General features: G+C 38.6%; 1 protein-coding gene across 1 annotated transcript in view; it reads right to left on the reverse strand.

Annotated features, from left to right (window-relative positions):
• LOC128367699 (general transcription factor 3C polypeptide 1-like) overlaps positions 1-16,579 on the reverse strand; it is a 24,574-nt gene extending 7,995 nt beyond the window's left edge. The window contains exons 1-30 of the mRNA XM_053328314.1: positions 16,157-16,579; positions 14,411-14,605; positions 14,111-14,287; positions 13,874-14,017; positions 12,485-12,581; positions 11,595-11,718; positions 10,790-10,969; positions 9,477-9,592; positions 9,132-9,184; positions 8,639-9,036; positions 8,466-8,528; positions 7,931-8,081; positions 7,730-7,846; positions 7,484-7,637; positions 7,006-7,109; positions 6,402-6,535; positions 5,123-5,458; positions 4,853-4,998; positions 3,917-4,014; positions 3,730-3,826; positions 3,270-3,453; positions 3,069-3,165; positions 2,424-2,556; positions 2,248-2,335; positions 2,045-2,109; positions 1,665-1,773; positions 1,432-1,574; positions 431-573; positions 263-347; positions 68-180 (exon numbers count right to left, since the gene is read on the reverse strand). Coding sequence (XP_053184289.1) covers positions 68-180; positions 263-347; positions 431-573; positions 1,432-1,574; positions 1,665-1,773; positions 2,045-2,109; positions 2,248-2,335; positions 2,424-2,556; positions 3,069-3,165; positions 3,270-3,453; positions 3,730-3,826; positions 3,917-4,014; positions 4,853-4,998; positions 5,123-5,458; positions 6,402-6,535; positions 7,006-7,109; positions 7,484-7,637; positions 7,730-7,846; positions 7,931-8,081; positions 8,466-8,528; positions 8,639-9,036; positions 9,132-9,184; positions 9,477-9,592; positions 10,790-10,969; positions 11,595-11,718; positions 12,485-12,581; positions 13,874-14,017; positions 14,111-14,287; positions 14,411-14,605; positions 16,157-16,377 — 4,265 coding nt within the window. The 5' untranslated portion in view covers positions 16,378-16,579. The remainder of the gene's footprint in view (positions 1-67; positions 181-262; positions 348-430; positions 574-1,431; positions 1,575-1,664; positions 1,774-2,044; positions 2,110-2,247; positions 2,336-2,423; positions 2,557-3,068; positions 3,166-3,269; positions 3,454-3,729; positions 3,827-3,916; positions 4,015-4,852; positions 4,999-5,122; positions 5,459-6,401; positions 6,536-7,005; positions 7,110-7,483; positions 7,638-7,729; positions 7,847-7,930; positions 8,082-8,465; positions 8,529-8,638; positions 9,037-9,131; positions 9,185-9,476; positions 9,593-10,789; positions 10,970-11,594; positions 11,719-12,484; positions 12,582-13,873; positions 14,018-14,110; positions 14,288-14,410; positions 14,606-16,156) is intronic.
• Between the last annotated feature and the right edge of the window lie 3,719 nt (positions 16,580-20,298).

Here is a 20,298-nt window from a genome sequence, read left to right on the forward strand (position 1 = left end):
TCAGTTCCTTCTTCCAGCCATCACTATTTGTCTTAAGTCAGCACATTAAACTTTCTGCTCTCCTCACCTTGAAAACAGCTGCTGTTTGGTGTCAGACATGATCATATCACAGGCGCTAATGACAGAGCAAAACTTCAGTCTGAGCAGCCTGGCATACTCCGAGAACGCTTTAGCACAATCCTAAAACAACGACAGACGGAAATGTTCAATAATGTGAAGTCAGAAAACATAAAATATGTAGAAACAACCAAATAAACCCCACCTCTGGTTTGTCTGGGTCAGCAGGTTTGTTCTCGGCTAACTGTTGTAGCAGATTTTTGTCCTGGTACACCTCCGCCAGGCAGATCCTACAACAACACCACACATATTCAGCGAATCAAACAGCGTAAAAGTGTTCAAACTCACGTGTCTTATTATTACCTGTACCTACCTGTAGTTCAGAAGCGTCTGAGGATTCTTGAGGATGTATCGTGTGCGACGTCCGACAGCGACAGATGTTTTATCCATCGATATGGCGAACTCCGCGTGAAGCAGGTCTCTCACCACACAGTAAGGTATGAACGGTCTTTTTAACTGCAACACATCAACAATACACTCTAAATGTATGATTGTGACTGTACCTAATTATTAAAAAGAAATCTTAACTGCAGGAAGAAAACATCTGTAATAATATAGATGTATGACGAAACTATTCAAGTCAGTTTATTATAGGACTGTGGTGACTCAGCTATTGCCTGGAGTTTATCATCAGGTACAACATCTAACTTCTTTTATAAATAAAATCCAATACTTTTTAATTACCCCCCCCTCCTTTTTTTAATGGAAATCAAATGATATGCTTCTTAAGACTGAAAAAACTGCAAGGATAAGAAAAACTGCTAAAATATGAACACAATTGCATATAAAAGAAATGTGTTTTATTTTCTTTCTATACCATTATCATCTAGTGGCCCCTCAGATATATCTTGGGACCCCAACACATCAGTTGGAAGACAACGCACTCAATGATTAACAGGAAAGGAAGCAGGACAATGTATATTATGTGTAATGTAAATGTATATGCAAGCTCAGATCTGAATATGTCTGGATGTATTTATATTGCTGGGGGTCCAGTACCAGTGGGTGGGGGGGTGTTGGGAAGTTGAAGTTGATTTGTACGGACAGGAACTAGACTTGACTATTTCATGTGTGAGTTGTGTATCTTTTATTTGTTATGTTTGAAAAATAAAAGAGACCTTGATCAAAAAAAAGAAAAGTGTATATTTCTAATACAGTAAAATTTTACCTCTAAAAACAAAGAAAAAAAAAAGTGTCTTTGGTTGAAATGGCCATTATCAGTTTTGTGATGGCTGTCATAAGAAGGCATAACCTGATTACTCCATCAGTAGATTGTGAGTGTGTGTGTGTGTGTGTGTGTGTGTGTGTGTGTACCTGGCTGTTGAGCAGTTGTGAGGCGACACTGCAGAGCATCATCAGTGAGTCTTCCTGCACAGACCAGTAGACTCGCTGTCTGGTCATCATCTTCAAAGCTCGGTGGTCCACCTCATCGTGGGCAGGGGTGCGTTTCTTGGGCTCTTTGAGGCAAAAAACAAACACACATAAATACACGCACACACAAACACACACACACACACACTGAGATTGTGATGTTGAACAGCTCATACCTTTCTTCTTCTTGCGTGGGGCTTTGACAACCTCCTTTTTGTTTCTCTTCCTCTTCTGTCGCTTTCCTCCGACCACTTGCTGGTTTCTGGAAGCCGGCTCTATAGCGACCTGGTTACAAAGACACAAGAACAGAAAACAACATGTCATTCTTTCTAAGCTGCAATATTAAACAGGACACAACGATACAAATACCATCGCCTAAACTGAGATGGTACCTTCAGCTGAACAAGCACCAATAAAACTTTGTCACCTGTAATAAGTTGATACCAACTGAAAACTGAACGTTGTAGGTAGATTTTTATGGGGTGTACAGTACATTTTAAAAACAGTAAAACTGATATATTACAGACACAAAATATAATAAAATAAAAAGTCATACCTCAATATTTTCTTGTCTGACCAGTGATCGCTTGGCAGTTAGGGAACGAGGTATAGCTGTTCCTCCTGTTAAAAGAGAGACATAAAATGGAATATCATTATCGTCATGGCGACAAATATACTGATTTTAGATTTCATGTTTCATTCACTTTTATTACCATATTTTGGTTCATACATTTCTACATTTCAGCAGTTGCAACTCACCAGCTTTAAGTGCCAACCTGAGAGCGTTTTTACTCAGGAGGCTCTTCAGTCTGATTTTGGTCTCCTTCGCCTCTGAACCGGTGGGTTTCTGAAAATAAAGAAGCATATTTAACCAAATGATCGGCCATGTTCATCTGTCTCTGTCTCGGTATCTGTGTGCTATACATTAACTGTACCGTTTTGACAGAAAGTAGATGATTGGTCCACAACCAGTTGCGTTTCAGATGAGCAAAGAATTCAGAGTCCAGACCTCCTGCTCCTTTACCGTCTCCTGGTATCACCCCGTCATCATTCACTTCCCGATTGCCCCTGTGTGTACAAGAACATGTATACATCACTTTACGTTAACACACTGGTGGTACACTGAGCCTTGAATGTCAGCTTGAGTTCATTATTTCATGAAATATGAGAAAAATAAAAACTACTTTTTCATGTTTCAAGATTTTGTCTGTTAAAAAGAAGGCGAGAGATGAAAGTACGCAGTCTTCTTGACCGTGTTGCATACACAGACTCTACAATGCTGCACTATAGCTGCACTTTAGGGTCCTTTATTTAGCTTTTTTAAATTTCATTGTAGTATATATCTGTTATAATTGCACTTTATGGTCCTTTTTATTGAGTTTATCGTTTTTATTGTTGTATGTATGTGTATATGTTATGTTATAATTTCATTTTAGGGTCGTTTTATTTAGTTTTTAATTATATTGTTGTATATTTTTTTATATATCACTATTTTTTGAGCTTCTGTAGCAATGAATTTTCCCCACTGTGGGATCAATAAATTTATCCTTATCCTTTTTCTTTTTTTCCTCTCCACCTACCTGAGCAGGTATGCCAGTCCTGAAAACTCGTTGCGTTCGTGCACGAAGGAAGGAGTTGCTTCCTCCTCTGTGACATTTCTCTTATTGCGGATTACTCCTAAAAATGCAAACACAACATCTTATAAAATACTGAATGCTCTTAAAACATAGTAAAGCATAACTTTCCATATAAAATCACCAGTGATGAGTGAGTGTATGTACCCAGTGGTGTGTTGAGGCAGACACACATCATGTCAAACCAGTAGTTTTCTACATCCTCGGCAGAGCTGAATGTGTACTGACGCCTGTCGAATGATTTGTCAGGTGACGGAGTGACCTGCCAGTAGTGAGGCTCAGCGTCGGTGGTGTCAACGATTGTGGCGTTACGCCTCAGGAACACAAAGACCTGGATCAGTGCAGACATGGAGAACCAGAATGAGACAGAGTTCCTTAAGCTTACATTTGATCTATCTTCCATTCATATTTATTTAAATCCATTATAAATACATTGTTGACTGTTTGTGTTTTATCATAAAATATTAAATTGAGCATGTTTTGCAAATGTTTTACTCATTTAAAGTGAAAATCAAATAAAAACATTAATCTTCACGTCTCTTTCAGACATTTGATTATATTTACTTTGCTATGTGATTATTGAGATGTGATCGTAGTTGATTTGTACCTGGTCTTTCTCCTTGAACCTCTCCACAGGACCGAGCTGCAGCAGACCCATGTAGACCAACCTCTGCAGGTTCTCATGAAAGATGAAGATGTATTTCCTGACACAAAGAAAACACATAAATAAGTAAACTGGAGTTGATGGCGATGTGTTATAGAGACAGAGAGACAGAGAGACAGAGAGGAGTTACCGTTTATAAAGCAGCTGTCTTTTCATCCTTGCAGGCAGCGCTCTGACTAGATAGTGCTGCTTCACTGGGTCGTTCAGATACTCCTCCAGTTCATCCACCTGTCAAAGTCAACAGACTGGTTGATATGAACTCTTCCAAACAAGATTTCATGAGTGAGAAAGTGTGTGTGTACTATATGTATTTGTTCCATCATTCCTCATAGGAGTATTAACATGTGAAAATAACACCAGTTTATTAACAGTGACCAATCAACATTTCAGTTGATTTTGTTTGGTTCAAGGTTGAAATTGACAGTGATTACCTTATCTGCTGTATTGTTTTGTCTATATACATGTGAAAACTCAATAAAATTATATATTAAAAAAAAAAGAAATTGACTAATTGATTAAAATTCAACTTAAAATTTAACTTTAGCGACAGTGAGTTTAGTTGATATTGCAAGGAAACAGTATTAATATATACACTGGCACTGTATATCTGAACTTAACTGCACAGATTAATCAAAAAACCCAGAAATGTCATGATAGATTTATTGTTTTCAGTCATTTTTAAGGAATGAAATGCCCAAATTATCTGGTCCTAGCTTCTAAAATAACAATACTTTCTGATTTCTTAAGTCTTCTGTCATAGTTGACTGAATATCTTTGGGTTGTGGACTGTTGGACGGGACAAAACAACACATTTCAGGACATCCACTTGGGATGCTTTGGGTAACAGTTATCAACATTTTGTCATATAATAATAACATCATAACATATATCTTCTCCAATTTGAAACAAAACACTGTAAACACTGTACTGTAATATAACAACATGATGTGAGATGAACATGTCACCGTGACTCCATGTTGGCTCCTTTTCTTCCACAATATTCACAGCAGGTAACTTGGAGGGATTTCCTGCCTTCCATTAAAAGCAAAATAAAATCCATGCTCACCTTATAATTGATCTGTACGAGCTGAATGAAGATAGAGAGAGGCAGGCAAAGGAGCAGGTCGCCCACCATCGCCCAGCCGCTGCCAAACTCCTTGTGTACGCGGACAGGGGGGACGAATTTCTTCCACGACTCTTCGTCTGAATACACTACAAGACAGAAGAAGGAGATTACACAGAAATGAAGGTAGATAGTAGAGGAGAAACTAGTTCATTCATTAAGAAACAAAGTGGGCAGTTTGTTAAAAATAGGCATGAAGTAACGTTCTCTTACCTTTCAACTTAGACTGAAAGAGAGCAGATGATTTATCCTTCAGCTCCTCCCTTTCCTCACCTGATGTCACATTACATGCGGCAGAATCCACAGAGCTGCTGGCGGCATCTTCAGGTGACCGAGTTTGTCTGTCCGTGTTTTTGGAGTTTTGTGCGTCTGTGTCGGTGGCTGACTGATCAGAGCTGCTCGGCGGAGTCGATGTTTGAATGGACTCGTCAGGTTCGGAGGAGTTGTGTTGGAGCGGATGCCCATAGATGACATACCAGAGGAAGTTATGAATGACACGCAGACGATGCATCTTAGGCTGGAAACCTAACGTCTTCCCCAAACCACGAACTATAAAGAAAGAGAGAGAAAAGAGACGAAGAGCAAAACAATCAATCAGAGGAACCTCAGTGAGGTATACGGCACATACAGTCAGTCAACAAGCTAAATAAAGCAGCAAAGTGGGGGAAGTTGTCTAAATGTTTTTTTCCTGACTGTTAATTCAAATTCTAAATATTTCTTTTGATAATAGCCTGATTTAAATAATACACCTGATATCTACCATACTGTGGTTTCATAATGTAAATCATGGAAAAATCATATTTAATTTGTCAGTTTGGTAAACAGCATTGAGACAATTTGTCAACTGATAAATTAATTCATGAGAAATTAAATCGAGTGTAAACTATTTTTTATAATCTAATAATTGTTTTAGTCATTTTTAGAGAAACAGCTGCAATATATTTGCTGGTCTCCACTTCTAAAAGGTGAGAACTTGCTGCTTTGTGTTTTGGGCTGTTGGTCAGATGAAACAAACAATCTGAATTCATTACTTTGGGTTTTATGAAGTTATGATCACACATTATTTTTGGGACATTTAAGGACTAAATATTTAATCAATGAATCAAGAAAAAAATCAGCAGGTTATTTAATAGGGAAACCAATAGTTTAATCTTCTTATGTTGTATATTGAGGCTATAGCAAAGACACCAGCCAGAAGAGCAAATGAGAGCTATAGACAGTGTAAAATAACAACAACTCAGCACCATAGTTTGTTAAAATACAAAGAGAAAAAATACTCACTCTCTACTGTTAGCTCACCATTATATGAAGAAGCAACACATTTTATAATTTTGAGTCTTTATGTACTGAGATTTGTCTATTTCACTTAAAGAAATTAAAATCTTTCAGAGCTTTGCTGATTGTTCAACCTTAATAATCACTATTCAAATAGATGAACAACAAAATAACCCGTCCCACTTTGTAATCTGTAATATATAAAACCAAACAGAACCTGTGATGGGCCTGAACTCCTCATCGTCTTTACTCGCTTTCTTTTTGTCACCCTTGTTTTTCTGGGATAAGGAGCCGCTCATCTCATCAGACTCGTTTTCTTCTCCTCTGGCTTTCCCTTCAGCGCCCTGCAGACTGAACGACCAAAGGGACAAAATACAGATGAGCTGAAGCAAGAGGCAAGAAACAAGATGCATGTTCCTGTTTTTTTAATACGCAGTCATTTTAAATCAGTAGTGAGTATGGCAGCATAATTAGTAAGAAAATCTGACCAAATTTAAGTGTAGTCAATATGCAGTATATGGAATAAATCGTCATGTCAGTTCACACACTGTATTATTATATATTATTAAAATTCTGAGATAACACTAGACAGCAGATTAGAGTGACAACTTAGCCAACACACAGTACATCAATCAGACTACAAAAAAGCTGTAACACTAGTGGAAAAACATGAAAAACAGGTATACACCATATCCCAATCCAACCAAACATCTATGGGAGAAGTCTCCACCATCATCAAAAACACCATTATTGATTTTTCCTTCAATCTGTCACCAATCGATACATTACTTAAGTACTGTACAGTATGTGTTTGTGCTCACCGTATAGCCGTGTACGAGCTGGAGATTTTGAAGCGGACCTGCTCAATAACTCGGGTCACTATGTCATCACTGGGCTGAACAGAGGGATGAACGACCATCTCGAGCTGGAGGCGGAAAAGCATCAGACAGAGGAGAGAGGAGATGAGAAGAGAGAAGACATCAACAATTAAACATTACATTGTGCATTTGTTATGTGTGTGCTTTTATTTTGAAATGTATGAGTGACTGCATGAAGCTTACATAAAAACCAATAGATCTTGTGTTGCAGAGCATTTTTCCAACATTCAATTTACAATTTTTTTCTGAGTGAATTTATATATAGTTTATAATTGATTAAGTTATGCACAACTAATAATTCAAGTGTCACATCTGCCTGTAGTAATTCAAGCATATCTTTGTCGATATTATTAATTACTGTAGAGCTGTAATGGTGAATCAGCTTTCTGTTGGAAATGTCATGTGTGATGAGTGCACTCACTTTTTTGGTGATCCCATCCTGTATGACGGTTGTCGTATAAATCTTAAGCAAGCCTTCTCTCGCCAGACAGTGGACGAGACGTAAAATAGTCTTCTTGCAGCACTTTGAGCTGACTCCATCCTGCTTCTCTTCGTCGTTGATCATCTTCTGAAGCCTGGAGAAAGACAGAATATGGTGACATGTTTGCTCCCTCTCATATTGAGCAACACAATGCAAATTAAAAGAGAAGAGAAAGTTTAAACTGACGGGAAAAGACCCTCTACGACTTTGCAGTTGCGCACAGCTTCAACGATCAGGTTCTTCCTCTTTAACAGGCGGTACGTCTCATGGGACCTCTCCATTGACTTTTGGGATTTTTTAGTACTGGACACCTGCATCGATCAGAGAGAGGAGGGAGATTAAACTGTTACTTTTGTCATTAATCTACACATCTTCAACAACTGAGACCAACCCATCAGACTAACCTGCTGGTAAACATCTTTAACAATCACAGTGCTCTGGTCTGCTGGTTTATCGGCTTCGTTTGACGCCTCACTCTGAGGGAGAGGGCTGGCCGGTTTTGAGTTGGACTTTTCCTCCACCTCGACTGGATCTTTCTCTGAAAGAAGAGAAAGTTCAAAATGAAATATGATTAAACAAAACAAAGAGGTGAACAAACATAACATATACACCCACCAGCACCTCAAAAACTAATTAACTGTTATGTGCTACATGTTGTTTGCAACCTGAGTAAACTCCAGGAAGTCACAACACTCAGGCAAGAAGTATGCCTCAGGTCATTTGGGATGGATGGTACAGATATAAAGACTCCCAAGTCACAACAAGTGAGGATTAAAAATACTGTACACTGACAACACTTTCTATTTAATGTGGGTTTAATCATTATGAATAACAGACTATAGCTGCTGTGTTGTAGGACATCAAGTCAGAAATCAACTTTAGGACATGACCCTAACCCCAACCCTCCTGTCCCGTTTCTTACCTGCTGTTGAAACAGACACTGAGTCAGGTGTAACACTTGATGTGCTACAGGCTGGGGTTTCAGCTGAGTGATGACAGAAGAGAGAAGAAGAGAAGAAGGTGGTTACAAAATCCTGTTTCCTGTTTAAGTCATATCTGTCATTTGAATGTGTGAAAGGTTTTATGAGCACTCACATTCAGCGGGGGGTGTAGGCTCTTCGACGGAGGTTTCAGGTTGTGTTTCTTTTGTGGTCACGCTGCTTTTCTTCCCTGCCGTCTTTCTTCTTCCTCTTGCTCCCGACTTTCCTCTTGCTTTAACTCCATCTCCATCTCCATCCGACTCCTCCTCACCCGTATCATCAGCCTTATCAACACTCATCTCCACAGGCTCCTCCTCCTCATCTTTAACTCCTCCTCTACTTGCTTTCTTAATCTTCTTTGCCGCTGGACTTCTGATGTTTTCTTTTTCTGTCAACTTGGAGGTGGACTGTGATTTAAGGGAACCGGATGTCTGTGGTGCAGAAGAATAGAGCAGCTTCTGGCGCTCCTGCTCTTTAGCAACCAGCTGAAGTTGATCGCTCACACCCACAAACCTGCCAAAACACACATGAGCAGAACATTTGTTTCACAGGTATTTGATGATATGTGGTATTAATGCGTCTACATCTGCTTATAGAGAGATACATACTTGTGGCTAATAAATTTTGTGGTCCTCTGCCGACCCTCATCCTCCATGAATCCCTGCAGGGTGAAAGACATCACACAAATGATTGAGCAGAAACATTGAAAAACCTTTATAATGTGAGCCCTAAATTAAATACTACTAATACAATACTAGACCTACATGTTGGGGCTGCACTTTGTGTTATATTGGAATTCATTTCTTATTCTTTGTCCACCTAATTTACATCTACAGAGAAGCACAAATATACAACAAATCCACAAACTGCATCCTTAAAAGCTAATTTAAAAAATAAATCAAATCAACCATTAAGGGTCTGATTGGTTGCCGCTAACAACGACATAAACCTACCTTGATCATACCATCCCTCTCCAGCTTTCGGCAGAGCATACGAGATTCCAGCTTCCCGACGTTCATTCTGAGACCTATACCACTCTGAGCGATTCCCTTTTGACCACAGGATAAAACTACATGCACAAAAAAAAGAGAGCATTAATAAAAAATAGGTGATGGGAGTTAATCTTGGATCACTTGGATCCATAACAGTGACATTTTTTTGCTGCCTCTGTGCTCTTGAACATAAAACAACACCTTTGAATTAATCTTCAGTATCTGTTAACCCTCCTGTTGTCCTCGAGTCAAGGAAGGAAGGAAGGACAGGAAAGAAGGAAGGGAGGGAGAAAAGAAGGGTGGACAGAAGGAAGGAAGGAAAGAAGGAAGGGAGGAAGGAAAGAAAGAGAGAAGGAGGGAGGAAGGACAGATGGAAGGAAGGGGGATGAAGGAAGGAAGGAAGGAAGGAAGGTAGGTAGGTAGGAAGGGGGATGGAGGAAGGAAAGAAGGAAGGGAGGAAAGAAGGAACAGTCCAAACAGACTGGGTCAATTTGACACGGGAGGATGACATGGAGGTTAAAGTAATGTAACATTTGGCATCTAGTTAGCAAGAGAAGGGAAGAAGAAGAAGAGCACTCAAGACTTATTTAATGATGGTTTTTACTTCTTTTTTGCTGTTGAAGTTTGTAATGAATGACCACAAGAGAAGGTCTCCCCTGCTTCAGTTATCTTCTTAATGAAATTATTTTAAAATGGCCAAGTGTGTTGCTGAATATTCATAATTTAACTGAAAATATATGGAGGGATTGCTGGACTGATGATTGTATATGTGTTTTTGAAGGGGGGGGGGGGCATTTTTACAGACTAGTCCAGCATGAGAAGACTCTCCTCAATGACTTAAAAGTGGCTCATTCACAGTCTGTTGTGCTTTATTAAACTAAAGAAAATGATTTGTGCAAAAGAGATGATAATTAAGCATCAAAGACCTGCATTAAATATCTCTCTGTGTATTTAACCGTGTGCTGCTGCAGACTTTGTGCCCTGCTGGAAATGTTACAAGATCCAAACACATTAAAGTAACTCCGAAGCTTATTCAGACAGGACGCCAATATGTAAAATCTCCATTTACGTTGCAGAGTGCATGTCTGGAAGGAGCTTTTAAAAAGACTCCTTCATTGTCCTCCTAATGTGCATGACACAATGTGAATGTGAATGTGAATGAATGTGAAGGCTAACAGACGTCCTTAGAGATAAAAGTCAGGCCTGATAAGCTCCCAAAAATATTCCTTTGTTTCCACTTTCTTTTCCTCCGTGATAAAACATGTAACACATACCAAGATGATAGGCCTGTGACAGGAAATCTTTCTCCATGATTCGCCCGAGTGGAGGAAAAGCTCTTAATCTCGCTCCGGTTTCATCGTCATCATCCTCATCGTCATCATCGTCATCATCAGTGACGCCCTTCTTCGTGTATGGCTTAAGGAGCCTCAAACAGCGCACAAGCACTTTATTTCCTGTATAAGACAAGTAAGACAATGCAGGGGATTTGTTTTTAAACAGGAAGTCACCTTGAGATGAAAACCTCTCTAAGTATTTGCCGATTGGGAAAAAACACTCATTAAGTGAGTTTGGGCTGTACGTCAAACAAAACAAACTACTTAAAGATGTCGCCACTGACAAAATTTCACAAAAGTTTGACCTTTAATAACAACAATAATAATAATAATAATAATAATAATGCATTTATTTCAAAGCACTCAAGGTCAATAGACCAGACATTGAAAAACAACCGGTAGATTAATCTCCAACTAGGATCATTGCTGGCTGCAGCCCTTCTTTACAGAGTGGTTTTAAATTAATTGAAATCAATTGGAAATTAAACATCAATACTGGCTCCAACATATCAATATATTTAAGAAAATGATAGAAATAAAAGAATAATCTCAGTAAACGGTACATGAAAGTGCATCGGGCTGTGAAATAAGACATTGAAAAACTATTTTGTAGTTCTGGTTTGAACTTTACTTGTGACTTTGGGAAGATATGTCAGGATAAAACAGTATGATAAGCCCAGTATATCAAACAGATTGAGGATTAGGGTTAGGCCTCATATGAACCGTTGCCTAAGTGGTACCTTACCTTTTTTGTCGAGGCAAGGCCCGCCGCTGGGCTCCAAGTCCTCCAGAGGGTAACGGCAAAACTCCACCAACTTTGCTGCCCGCATGTATTGAAATACACGCTTAAAAGTACAATCATTCACATTCTGCAACAAGACAACAACACACAACACACGGTTATCATTATTAACACAAAGACAAAAACACACACAGAGAGACCAACAACCACCCCTAATGTTGACTCGGACCTGAACTTTAACAATCATCTAAAGCTTATCACCAAATCTGCCTACTACCACCTGAAAAATATAGATAGATAGACAGATAGACAGATTCCTTTATTGTCATTGTATAAAATACAACTAAATTCAAAACCCAAGGCAGAGAATGGAGCTCGATTAAAAAGTAATAAATAACAAAATAATAGGGTGAGATAAAATACATACTACGCAACCATACACATCTATACTCAGTCATACAAGGTGAACTGAGGTCATCAGGAACCAGGCTATTGTGTGTCCCAAGAACGAGAACCAAACAAAGTGAGGCAGCATTTAGTTACTATGCTCCTCATCTGTAGATCTGAGGTCTGCTCAAACTGTCAGCTCTTTTAAATCAGGGCTAAAAACTTATTGTTTACTGTCGCTTTCTCCTAAATTCAATACCTACTTCCTGGTTTTTATTGCTCCTATTTTGTTTTATTTTTTATTTTTACTTTAAACCGTATCTTATTATTTATCTACTTGTGTTTTATTTTTTTTTAATTTTTTCCTAATAAATAATGTTTAAATGTTGTTTGTTTTTTTTAATAATGTGTTTCCAGCTTTTGTGACGCACTTTGAATTACCCAGTGTATGAACTTTGCTATACAAATAAACTAGCCTTGCCTAATGCTGACAGAGAGATACTCACAAGTTGTTTTCTGAGTGCGATCAAAGTGGCGATCTGGCCGGGTGACTGCTGGAGATGGTTGGACACGTACTCCATCAGGACGTCGTACTTAGTCCTCCTGAAAGGGACAGGAAAGTGTTTAAGGGGAATAGGATTTCGAGGTCAATCTGCTGGTGCCCTGATGACTAGTTTTTAGTTGATAGGGAAGGAAATTATCACTTTGTGTTTTCATCGTGCTGTGTGTCCAACAGAAAAACAAGCTGTGACCTGACTCTGACCTCCCATATCTCAATAAGAGAGAAACAGAATATCTTATCTTTGACTCATTATTTCCATTCACAGTCATACTGGCTCTTTATGCAGCCCCTCAGTTCAGTCTCTGTCTGAAATAGGCCGTTTTAGCTCCTGTCTCTTCAGGCCGCCCCTCCCAATGAGCACACAGCTGCCACTCCCTGGATCCAGAGGCCACTCAAACAAACAATAGTAGCAGTATTTCACTTTATTTTCTTTTTTTTTACTTGAAATATAAACTTCTCAAAATCATCTGTACATGTTCAAGCCTGAATCTCAATGTGAAAATCCTGTGGAGCAACATTAGCAACAAAAAGCTACAGAAAAAGAATCTTGATCTTCGGGCATGTGTGAAAGAGCTGATGTCACTGCGAGGAGGAAGTAAAGGTAACACTGCAAACAAAGTGTTAGGTGTTAAGTGTGAGTAGGTTGAAATCTGGGCTTTTGGTTTGCAGGGAACCTTTTTACATACATTCAACTCATGTTTTGGGACTTTGACCAAGTTTAACACAGACATCCATTAACATTCATGTACTATTAATTGTATTCAATAAGCTAAGCTTCTTCCTCGGAGTTGTCTGTGCTTTCTCGTCTCACAGGTAATCTGGGCCTGGAGACGTCCGGATGACAGAGTCCAGTCCCGGACCTTCTAGCTTCATTGTTGACTTTCATTGTGCTTCTCTCCTCTATCCTTCCTTTCTCTCCTCTCTCTCCTCTATCCTTCCTTTCTCTCCTCTCTACCCCAACCGGTCGAGGCAGATGTTCTCCCACTCTGAGTCTGGTTCTGAGGTTTCTTCCTGTTAAAAGGGAGTTTTTTTCTTGCCACTGTTGCTCATGTGGGAATGTTGGGTCTCTTTAAAGTTAAAACCTGAAGAGTTCGGTTTAGAACCTGCTCTATGTGTAAAGTGCTTTGAGATAACTCTGTTGTGATTTGGCGCTATTGAGATTGATTTACATCAAACAACTTAATAGTATAAAAAATAACAGAAACTCCCCCAAAAAAGCTTTAATACAATGAGATAAATTTCAGTTAGAGCTTTGTTGGTTATTCCTACATCCCTTCTCCAGTGTTGAGAATATAGATTAAAAAAAAAGGTCACGAGTAAACCGTAAGCAGACCTGTTGATGTGGAAACGTTTGAGCAGTAGGAGGATTGAGTGTTGCTGCTGTCCTGACTTCAGTCGCGTGGTGTGAGACTGCATGCTGATGAGTCCGTGTCTGACCAGAGATTTCCTCATGTAGTGCAACTTTCGAGCATCAATCCTGTTGAGAAAGCAACACAGTCTGTTACATGGTGAACATTAAAGTCCCTGCTGGTAACACTGAGCTAAATGAGTGTGTGTGTGAGCCTCGTACTTGAAAGAGCATCCGTGAAGGTCCCTCTGTAGCTCCCCCTGCCAGCGCGCTCGGCCCACTCGTTCCAACACGCAGTAAGAGTCATCGGTGAGTTTCAAGTCAGGATCGCTCTCTGAACCAATCAGGGTCCGAAATCGCAGCACCTGAGACGCCACAACGACAAGCTTTCTCCCATATCTGAAAAAAGGTGAAGTGTCAAAAGAGGAGAACAACTTACAACAACGGATTATAAATAAATTCACCTGAAAAGTCGATATTCTGCTGACTTTGTTCAGGAAAATGTAGATAAAGCCTACAAACTTTTTCAAAGCTTCCTCCAAGTTGAAAAGTGGGGTGAAGGACTTGGAGCGGACTTGCTTTGTGATGTCTCTCCTCTCTTTGAACACAGCACACGAGCCCTGGATCCCATCCTTGTTTTCAGGAACGATTTGGACCGGGTAGACATCTTTCCTCTGTGCGGTATCACTCACTGTGTCTGAGTCACTTTCTTTAAACCTGAAAATACAACCAGACATGCCAACACATAACATAAGAATAATCTAACACAGAGAGGCAAATAGGACTGGGCAGTATATTGATATATTAAACTGTTCCAGCTGCTCTATTACTTGTCTTTACCCACTTATACATTATATTATATACTGATGATTATTTGTCAAAAATGTGTAAATACTGTGTAAAGGCACCAGTAATCAAAACAGTATTATTGAAATATAGATATTGAGGTATTTGGTCAAAACTACTGTGATATTTGATTTTGTCCATATCACCCAGTTCCAGTTTTAATCAATTAATCTGTCTGACAGTGCAGACAGACTCGACTTTTTTGGTTGCATTATCCATCACATCTGTTGTATTCATAATATTTATTTTATATTTTAAAGTATATTTTTTTGGGGGGCTTTTTGCCTTTAATGTACAGGTTAGTAGAGAGAGACAGGAAATGGGAGGCAGAGAGGGGGGCAATGACACGCAGGATAGGACCGCTCAGCGCAGGATTCGCCCTGGGGTCGCCTGCAGTGAGGACTGTAGCATCAACACATGGGGCGGGTGCTCTACCCACTGAGCTAAACATCACCACTATATTTTATATTTTAAATGATTTTATTAATGTCGGGTGGCAGCTTTTGCATTTTAATTTCTTTATGGGATAATTAAAGTATCTATCTATCTATCTATCTATCTATCTATCTATCTATCTATCTATCTATCTATCTATCTGATGAACTTTTAAATGTCGATCTAGGGGGAATGTGGGGATGAAAATGGACATTGTGGAGGCAGCGACAGAGAAGAGGATGAGAGGAAAGCAGGAAGCTATAATGGACAATCCCTCTCGTCCTCTCAATGCTGAGCTGAGGTGGCTCAGGACCAATTTGGGGAGCTCTTTCATACCATCAGGCATCAGACTGCACAACACCACAGCACCCAGTACCTCCCACTCAACTGACTAGGACTAGGATTAAGACTCAAACCATACACCTCTCTCACAGTTTAAGTAGACTGATGCTGCACGTGTACAACAGTATGCACACATATTTACTTTACCTTACTATGTAAATGTCAGGAACAAAGCACACACATATCTCTGCTTTCCTGCACATTATACATTTATTTACATATGTATAAGGATATATTCTGTATGTAAATGTCAGGAACATTCACATGTATATAATCTCAGGAATTTCTGCATTTTGCACATTTATATATTGCAGATATATTTATTTATTTATCCTATTTGTGTCTTATCTATTGTTGATTCTAGTTTTTAGCACACTTGCACCCTTACGCTGCTACTTGTTTCCACTGTGCTACTTTGTCAATTTGACTTTCTCCCAAAGGGGATCAATAATAATACATCTTATCTTCTCTTTATTGTTATAGCAGACGAAAGAAACATGAAAATATTAACATATGAGAAGCTGGAACCACATAATTAGGAAACTTATTTTACATCGACTAGTGGGGGAAGAAAAAACAGCATTTTCTCTCTAATTTCTCTCTCTTTTTAATAAATAAATCAGTAAAGCAGAACACTAAACTCACCTGTCAAACAGAACAACATCTTCTCTGTCGTGTGGGAGTTGGTAAAACTTCAGGTCGGTGTTATTGATCAGTGACTTCCAGATAAGCTCTTTTGTGGCGTCGTCGAGCTTCAGGGGAAACTTGGGCTTTCTATCCTCGAGTCGTATCCACAAGGTGGGAATAGTTATCCCGTCCAAACCCTCCAGAGACACTTCATCCTCGACTATACTCAGCGGATCCATGCCTGTCAGCTAGCACTCATGTTAGCTTACTACCAAGATTATTACCAGGATTGTGAGGTCGTTGTTCATAAATAAAATAATAAAATTCCTCTGCAGACTAAAGAGAAGAGTAACGAAGCTCCTGGAGTCGTTTCGGGTCAAATAGCTCTTCCAATAAAACAATTTACAACAAATAAACCTATTGCATATGTGTTGTGTTCCTGCAGCAACGCTTCCCAACTTGTGTGTATATCTGTGAGCGTGCTTACGTCATACGTAAACTTTGACCTCATGACGTTGTGCGTCTTCTCCGAACAAATAATAATAAATTCCAACAGATGGCGCCCAAGTACAAATTCTGACTTATCTTCTTCATATAGCCATTAAAATGAAATTATTATTATTATTATTATTATTATGTTTTTAGAGCAGACACAGAAGCTAATAAGTGGACTTTTAAGTTTATATAATACATCGTTTTTAAAGGGAAAAAACACAAATTAAGAAACAGCAATCTTCAATCAATACATTTTTTGTAGTTGCAGGACAATTGGTGTACATATAGGTTTAAAGACATAAGAGTTAAATGTTTTATATCTGAAATAACATTAAGATTGCATCCATAAGCATGCAGTAAAACCCCCCCATAATAAACCCCCCCCTAACCCTAACCCTAACCCTAACCCCCCCCCCCCCCCCCCCCCCCCCCCCATAATAGAAGTGTTGCTTCATTAAATGAGATTATCATATTGTTTTGAGCAGATACAGAAGCTAATACATTGACTTTAAATTAGGATTGTTTTCTCAAAAAAAAATAGGTTACTTCTGAGTTTATAGAATAAATAATTTTAATGGGGGAAAAAACAAAAAATAAGGAACAGCAATCATTAAGTCTTTGAATAACTTTGTTAACACTTTATTTCTAACATATTGATATGTTGGAACCAGTATCTTGGTGTTTGATTTCAAATTTATTTAAATTTATTTAAAACAACTTTGTAAAGAAGGGCTGCAGCCGGCAATTATCTTAGTCACACAATGACTCATTTTACATTGCATAATTTGAGGATTGTTGCTAATACATAAACACATGAACAGCATTTAAATGTTGTAGTTTATGACTGTGGAGTCAATTATAACTGTATCACCACGTAGTTAAACAAATAGCAGCGTCACGCCATTTTATATGATCATCATATGCTTCCTATGTTAAATGTCTGTCTGCAAAATGAGAAGTTACATAAGGGGAATTTATATCTGCATGGCATGGCGGTATGGATGTGGTAGAAAATAATAATACTTAAGCAAAAGTAGAGGGAAAGTGTTCTTAAATTAAGTATTTGAGTATGTGTACTCCACTGATCCTTAGCATGTATAAAAGTATTTATTTACACGTTACACTTAGCTACACATGGGGAAACATGGTTCACTGAACTTAAAATAAATTCTATTAAAAATCTAATTTAAGTAAAACTTCTATAACCATGTGTACGATGCTTAGAGTACTTAAAGCTATTGTAGCTCTGAAGAAATATTCAAATGGAGGTGATGAGTCGGGATTACTGCAACTGGGATTGTTGGGAAATAAAATAGCACAAATCATATTTTATGGGTTAATCACTATTAAGACTATATTTGGTCAATTAACCAATGTAAGTACTTGAGTATGTTGTAAGATGTTTGTAGCAACATTATGGCTTTTTTTGCCGTATATGACAAAGTAATACAGCAAAAATGATTAAAACAATCAATTATCAAAGCAAAATTGCTGATTAATTTTCTTTGACTAGTCAATTAATCGACTAATTGTTTCAGCTCATTGTTCATGTGACTGCTCCTCCAATGTAAGCTCTGTAAGGGAGGGTTAAAAATGTTTGTATTATATGTGAGTAAGAAAAGTATAAGGAAAAGATGATGAACACAGAAAATACACACTAAAATATAAAAGAGAGGAAGTGTTTATTCAACATCTTTATTATGAAGTACCTTTTTAAAAGAAATGTACAAGTGGAACCAGCACAGTGACATCTTGGCGTTTACCTTTGAAAAACAGAAACACCATGGACATGTGGTGCAGGTCTGAAGACACGTATGAAATGATAATGTACATATTTACAGCAGAGGATCTATCAGAACAGAAGTGAGCAAGCATGTCTGGAGCTAAAAATACAACAGGACTGACTCAAGACAAAAAAAAAAAAAGAAAGAAAAAAACTTACATTAAAAAGCATGGATTGGTTCAATAAACATATTTTGAAAGATAACATGATAAAGGCACTGTGTTTCACACAAATCGACAACACAACAGACGCGGTTGTTTGTTTTTGTCCATCTCTGAAGAAATCATCATCACAAGAAACGACTCCTAACAAATGTTGTCATTCAACTGTCCCTGGGCGTTCGTTCTAACATAACAGATAAAATATATCAGAGGGCCGTCGTAGCAGGTCGCACATAAACATTAAAACAAAATAGACAATTCAACTCATCAGGAAAACATTCCTTATAAAGAACATGCTCGGTTGATTATTAAAATTACATTTTTTTTTTATAAACAAATACATATCTAAATTTAAAATTTCATATTGAAGGCATAATGGGTTGAAGTAAGGACAAAGTATGTTTTTCTGATCCTATGATTCCCTTACTGGGACGAACCCAGGACAAATGTGACATTCCTGCCAGACCTACTGTAGGACCTCTTTGTTTGATGAACACATTCAATTAACTACCAGCATAGATTAACACAGAAACACTCAATCTGGACAAAGGTTTGGGATCAATACTGAAGGTGGACTCGGGCATATTGACAGGACCAATGACGTGATTCCTTTGAGGAAACAGCAGGTAAGAGTCTTAAAAAACCTCAAATTACATTCAGCTTACATGGCTGGTGTGTCGTCAGTGCAACGTCTGCACGGTGCTGTAATGATATTCTGGCCTCGAGGCCGTACTGCAGTGCTGTAACTGACGTGAGGAGCTCAAAAAGGAATAGTTTGACTTTTTTTTTTTAGAAAAACGCTCATCTGCTTTTTGGCCGAGATTCAGACGAGAAGATTGACATCACTCTCGTCTGTGCGGTAAATAAAATGATGCTTTAGCCAGCAGCCGGTTAGCTTAGCATAAAGACTGGAAACAGAGGAAAACAGTTAGCCTAGCTTGTTCAAAAGGTAACAAAACAGTTTAATAGCACCTCTGAAGCTCACAAATTAAAACACATTATATTTAGTTCATTTTAAGGCTGAAGCAATCAGTTAATGACTCGATGATTGACTGAAAAATTAGACTTTTTTTGTTTTAAAAAGTAGTAGTAGTGTCAAACCTTGGGCTTTAAGAAGCAGTGTGACACGCTGACATTAATTAAACAACTGGCAAATTGTTTACTAATAACAACAATAGTTAGCTGCAGCTTTAAATAGTTTAATCTTTACTAAAACCAAACTATCAGTGTCCCAGTGTTTAGTTGTTGTGCTAAGCTAGAAGCTAACTGGTTGCCGGCTGGAACAGATGCGATCGTCTCGTCTAACTCTCAGCAAGAAAAGTGAACAAGCGTTTTTTTGTCAAACCGCTCCTTTAAGAAAAGCTGCGGATGCTAAAATCGACGCTAAGCTACAAAACATTTGAAGCTGCTTTCGTTGCTCCGTCTGAAAAACAACACATACTGATGGACTTGCACAGACACACGCTTGTAGGCATACGGGACGCATGATATGCTCTTTGGCTGAGTTCAGGCGTACACGACACAGACTTTCACGCTTCACCGACAACACGCTTCAGAATAAGCACTCTAGATAGTAATGGCACTGGCCAGGCAGGCACCTAGACTGAGCTCGGAGTTACGTACACAGGCTTTAAAAGTAGAGCAGAAAAATACCAAAGGGGGAGAAAGGGCCGATGTGTGGGGGGGGTGGGGGGGGGGGGGGAGATGACTGTGGTCAAAAA

The sequence above is a fragment of the Scomber japonicus genome, chromosome 2 (assembly GCF_027409825.1).
Source record: "Scomber japonicus isolate fScoJap1 chromosome 2, fScoJap1.pri, whole genome shotgun sequence".
Classification (NCBI taxonomy): domain Eukaryota; kingdom Metazoa; phylum Chordata; class Actinopteri; order Scombriformes; family Scombridae; genus Scomber; species Scomber japonicus.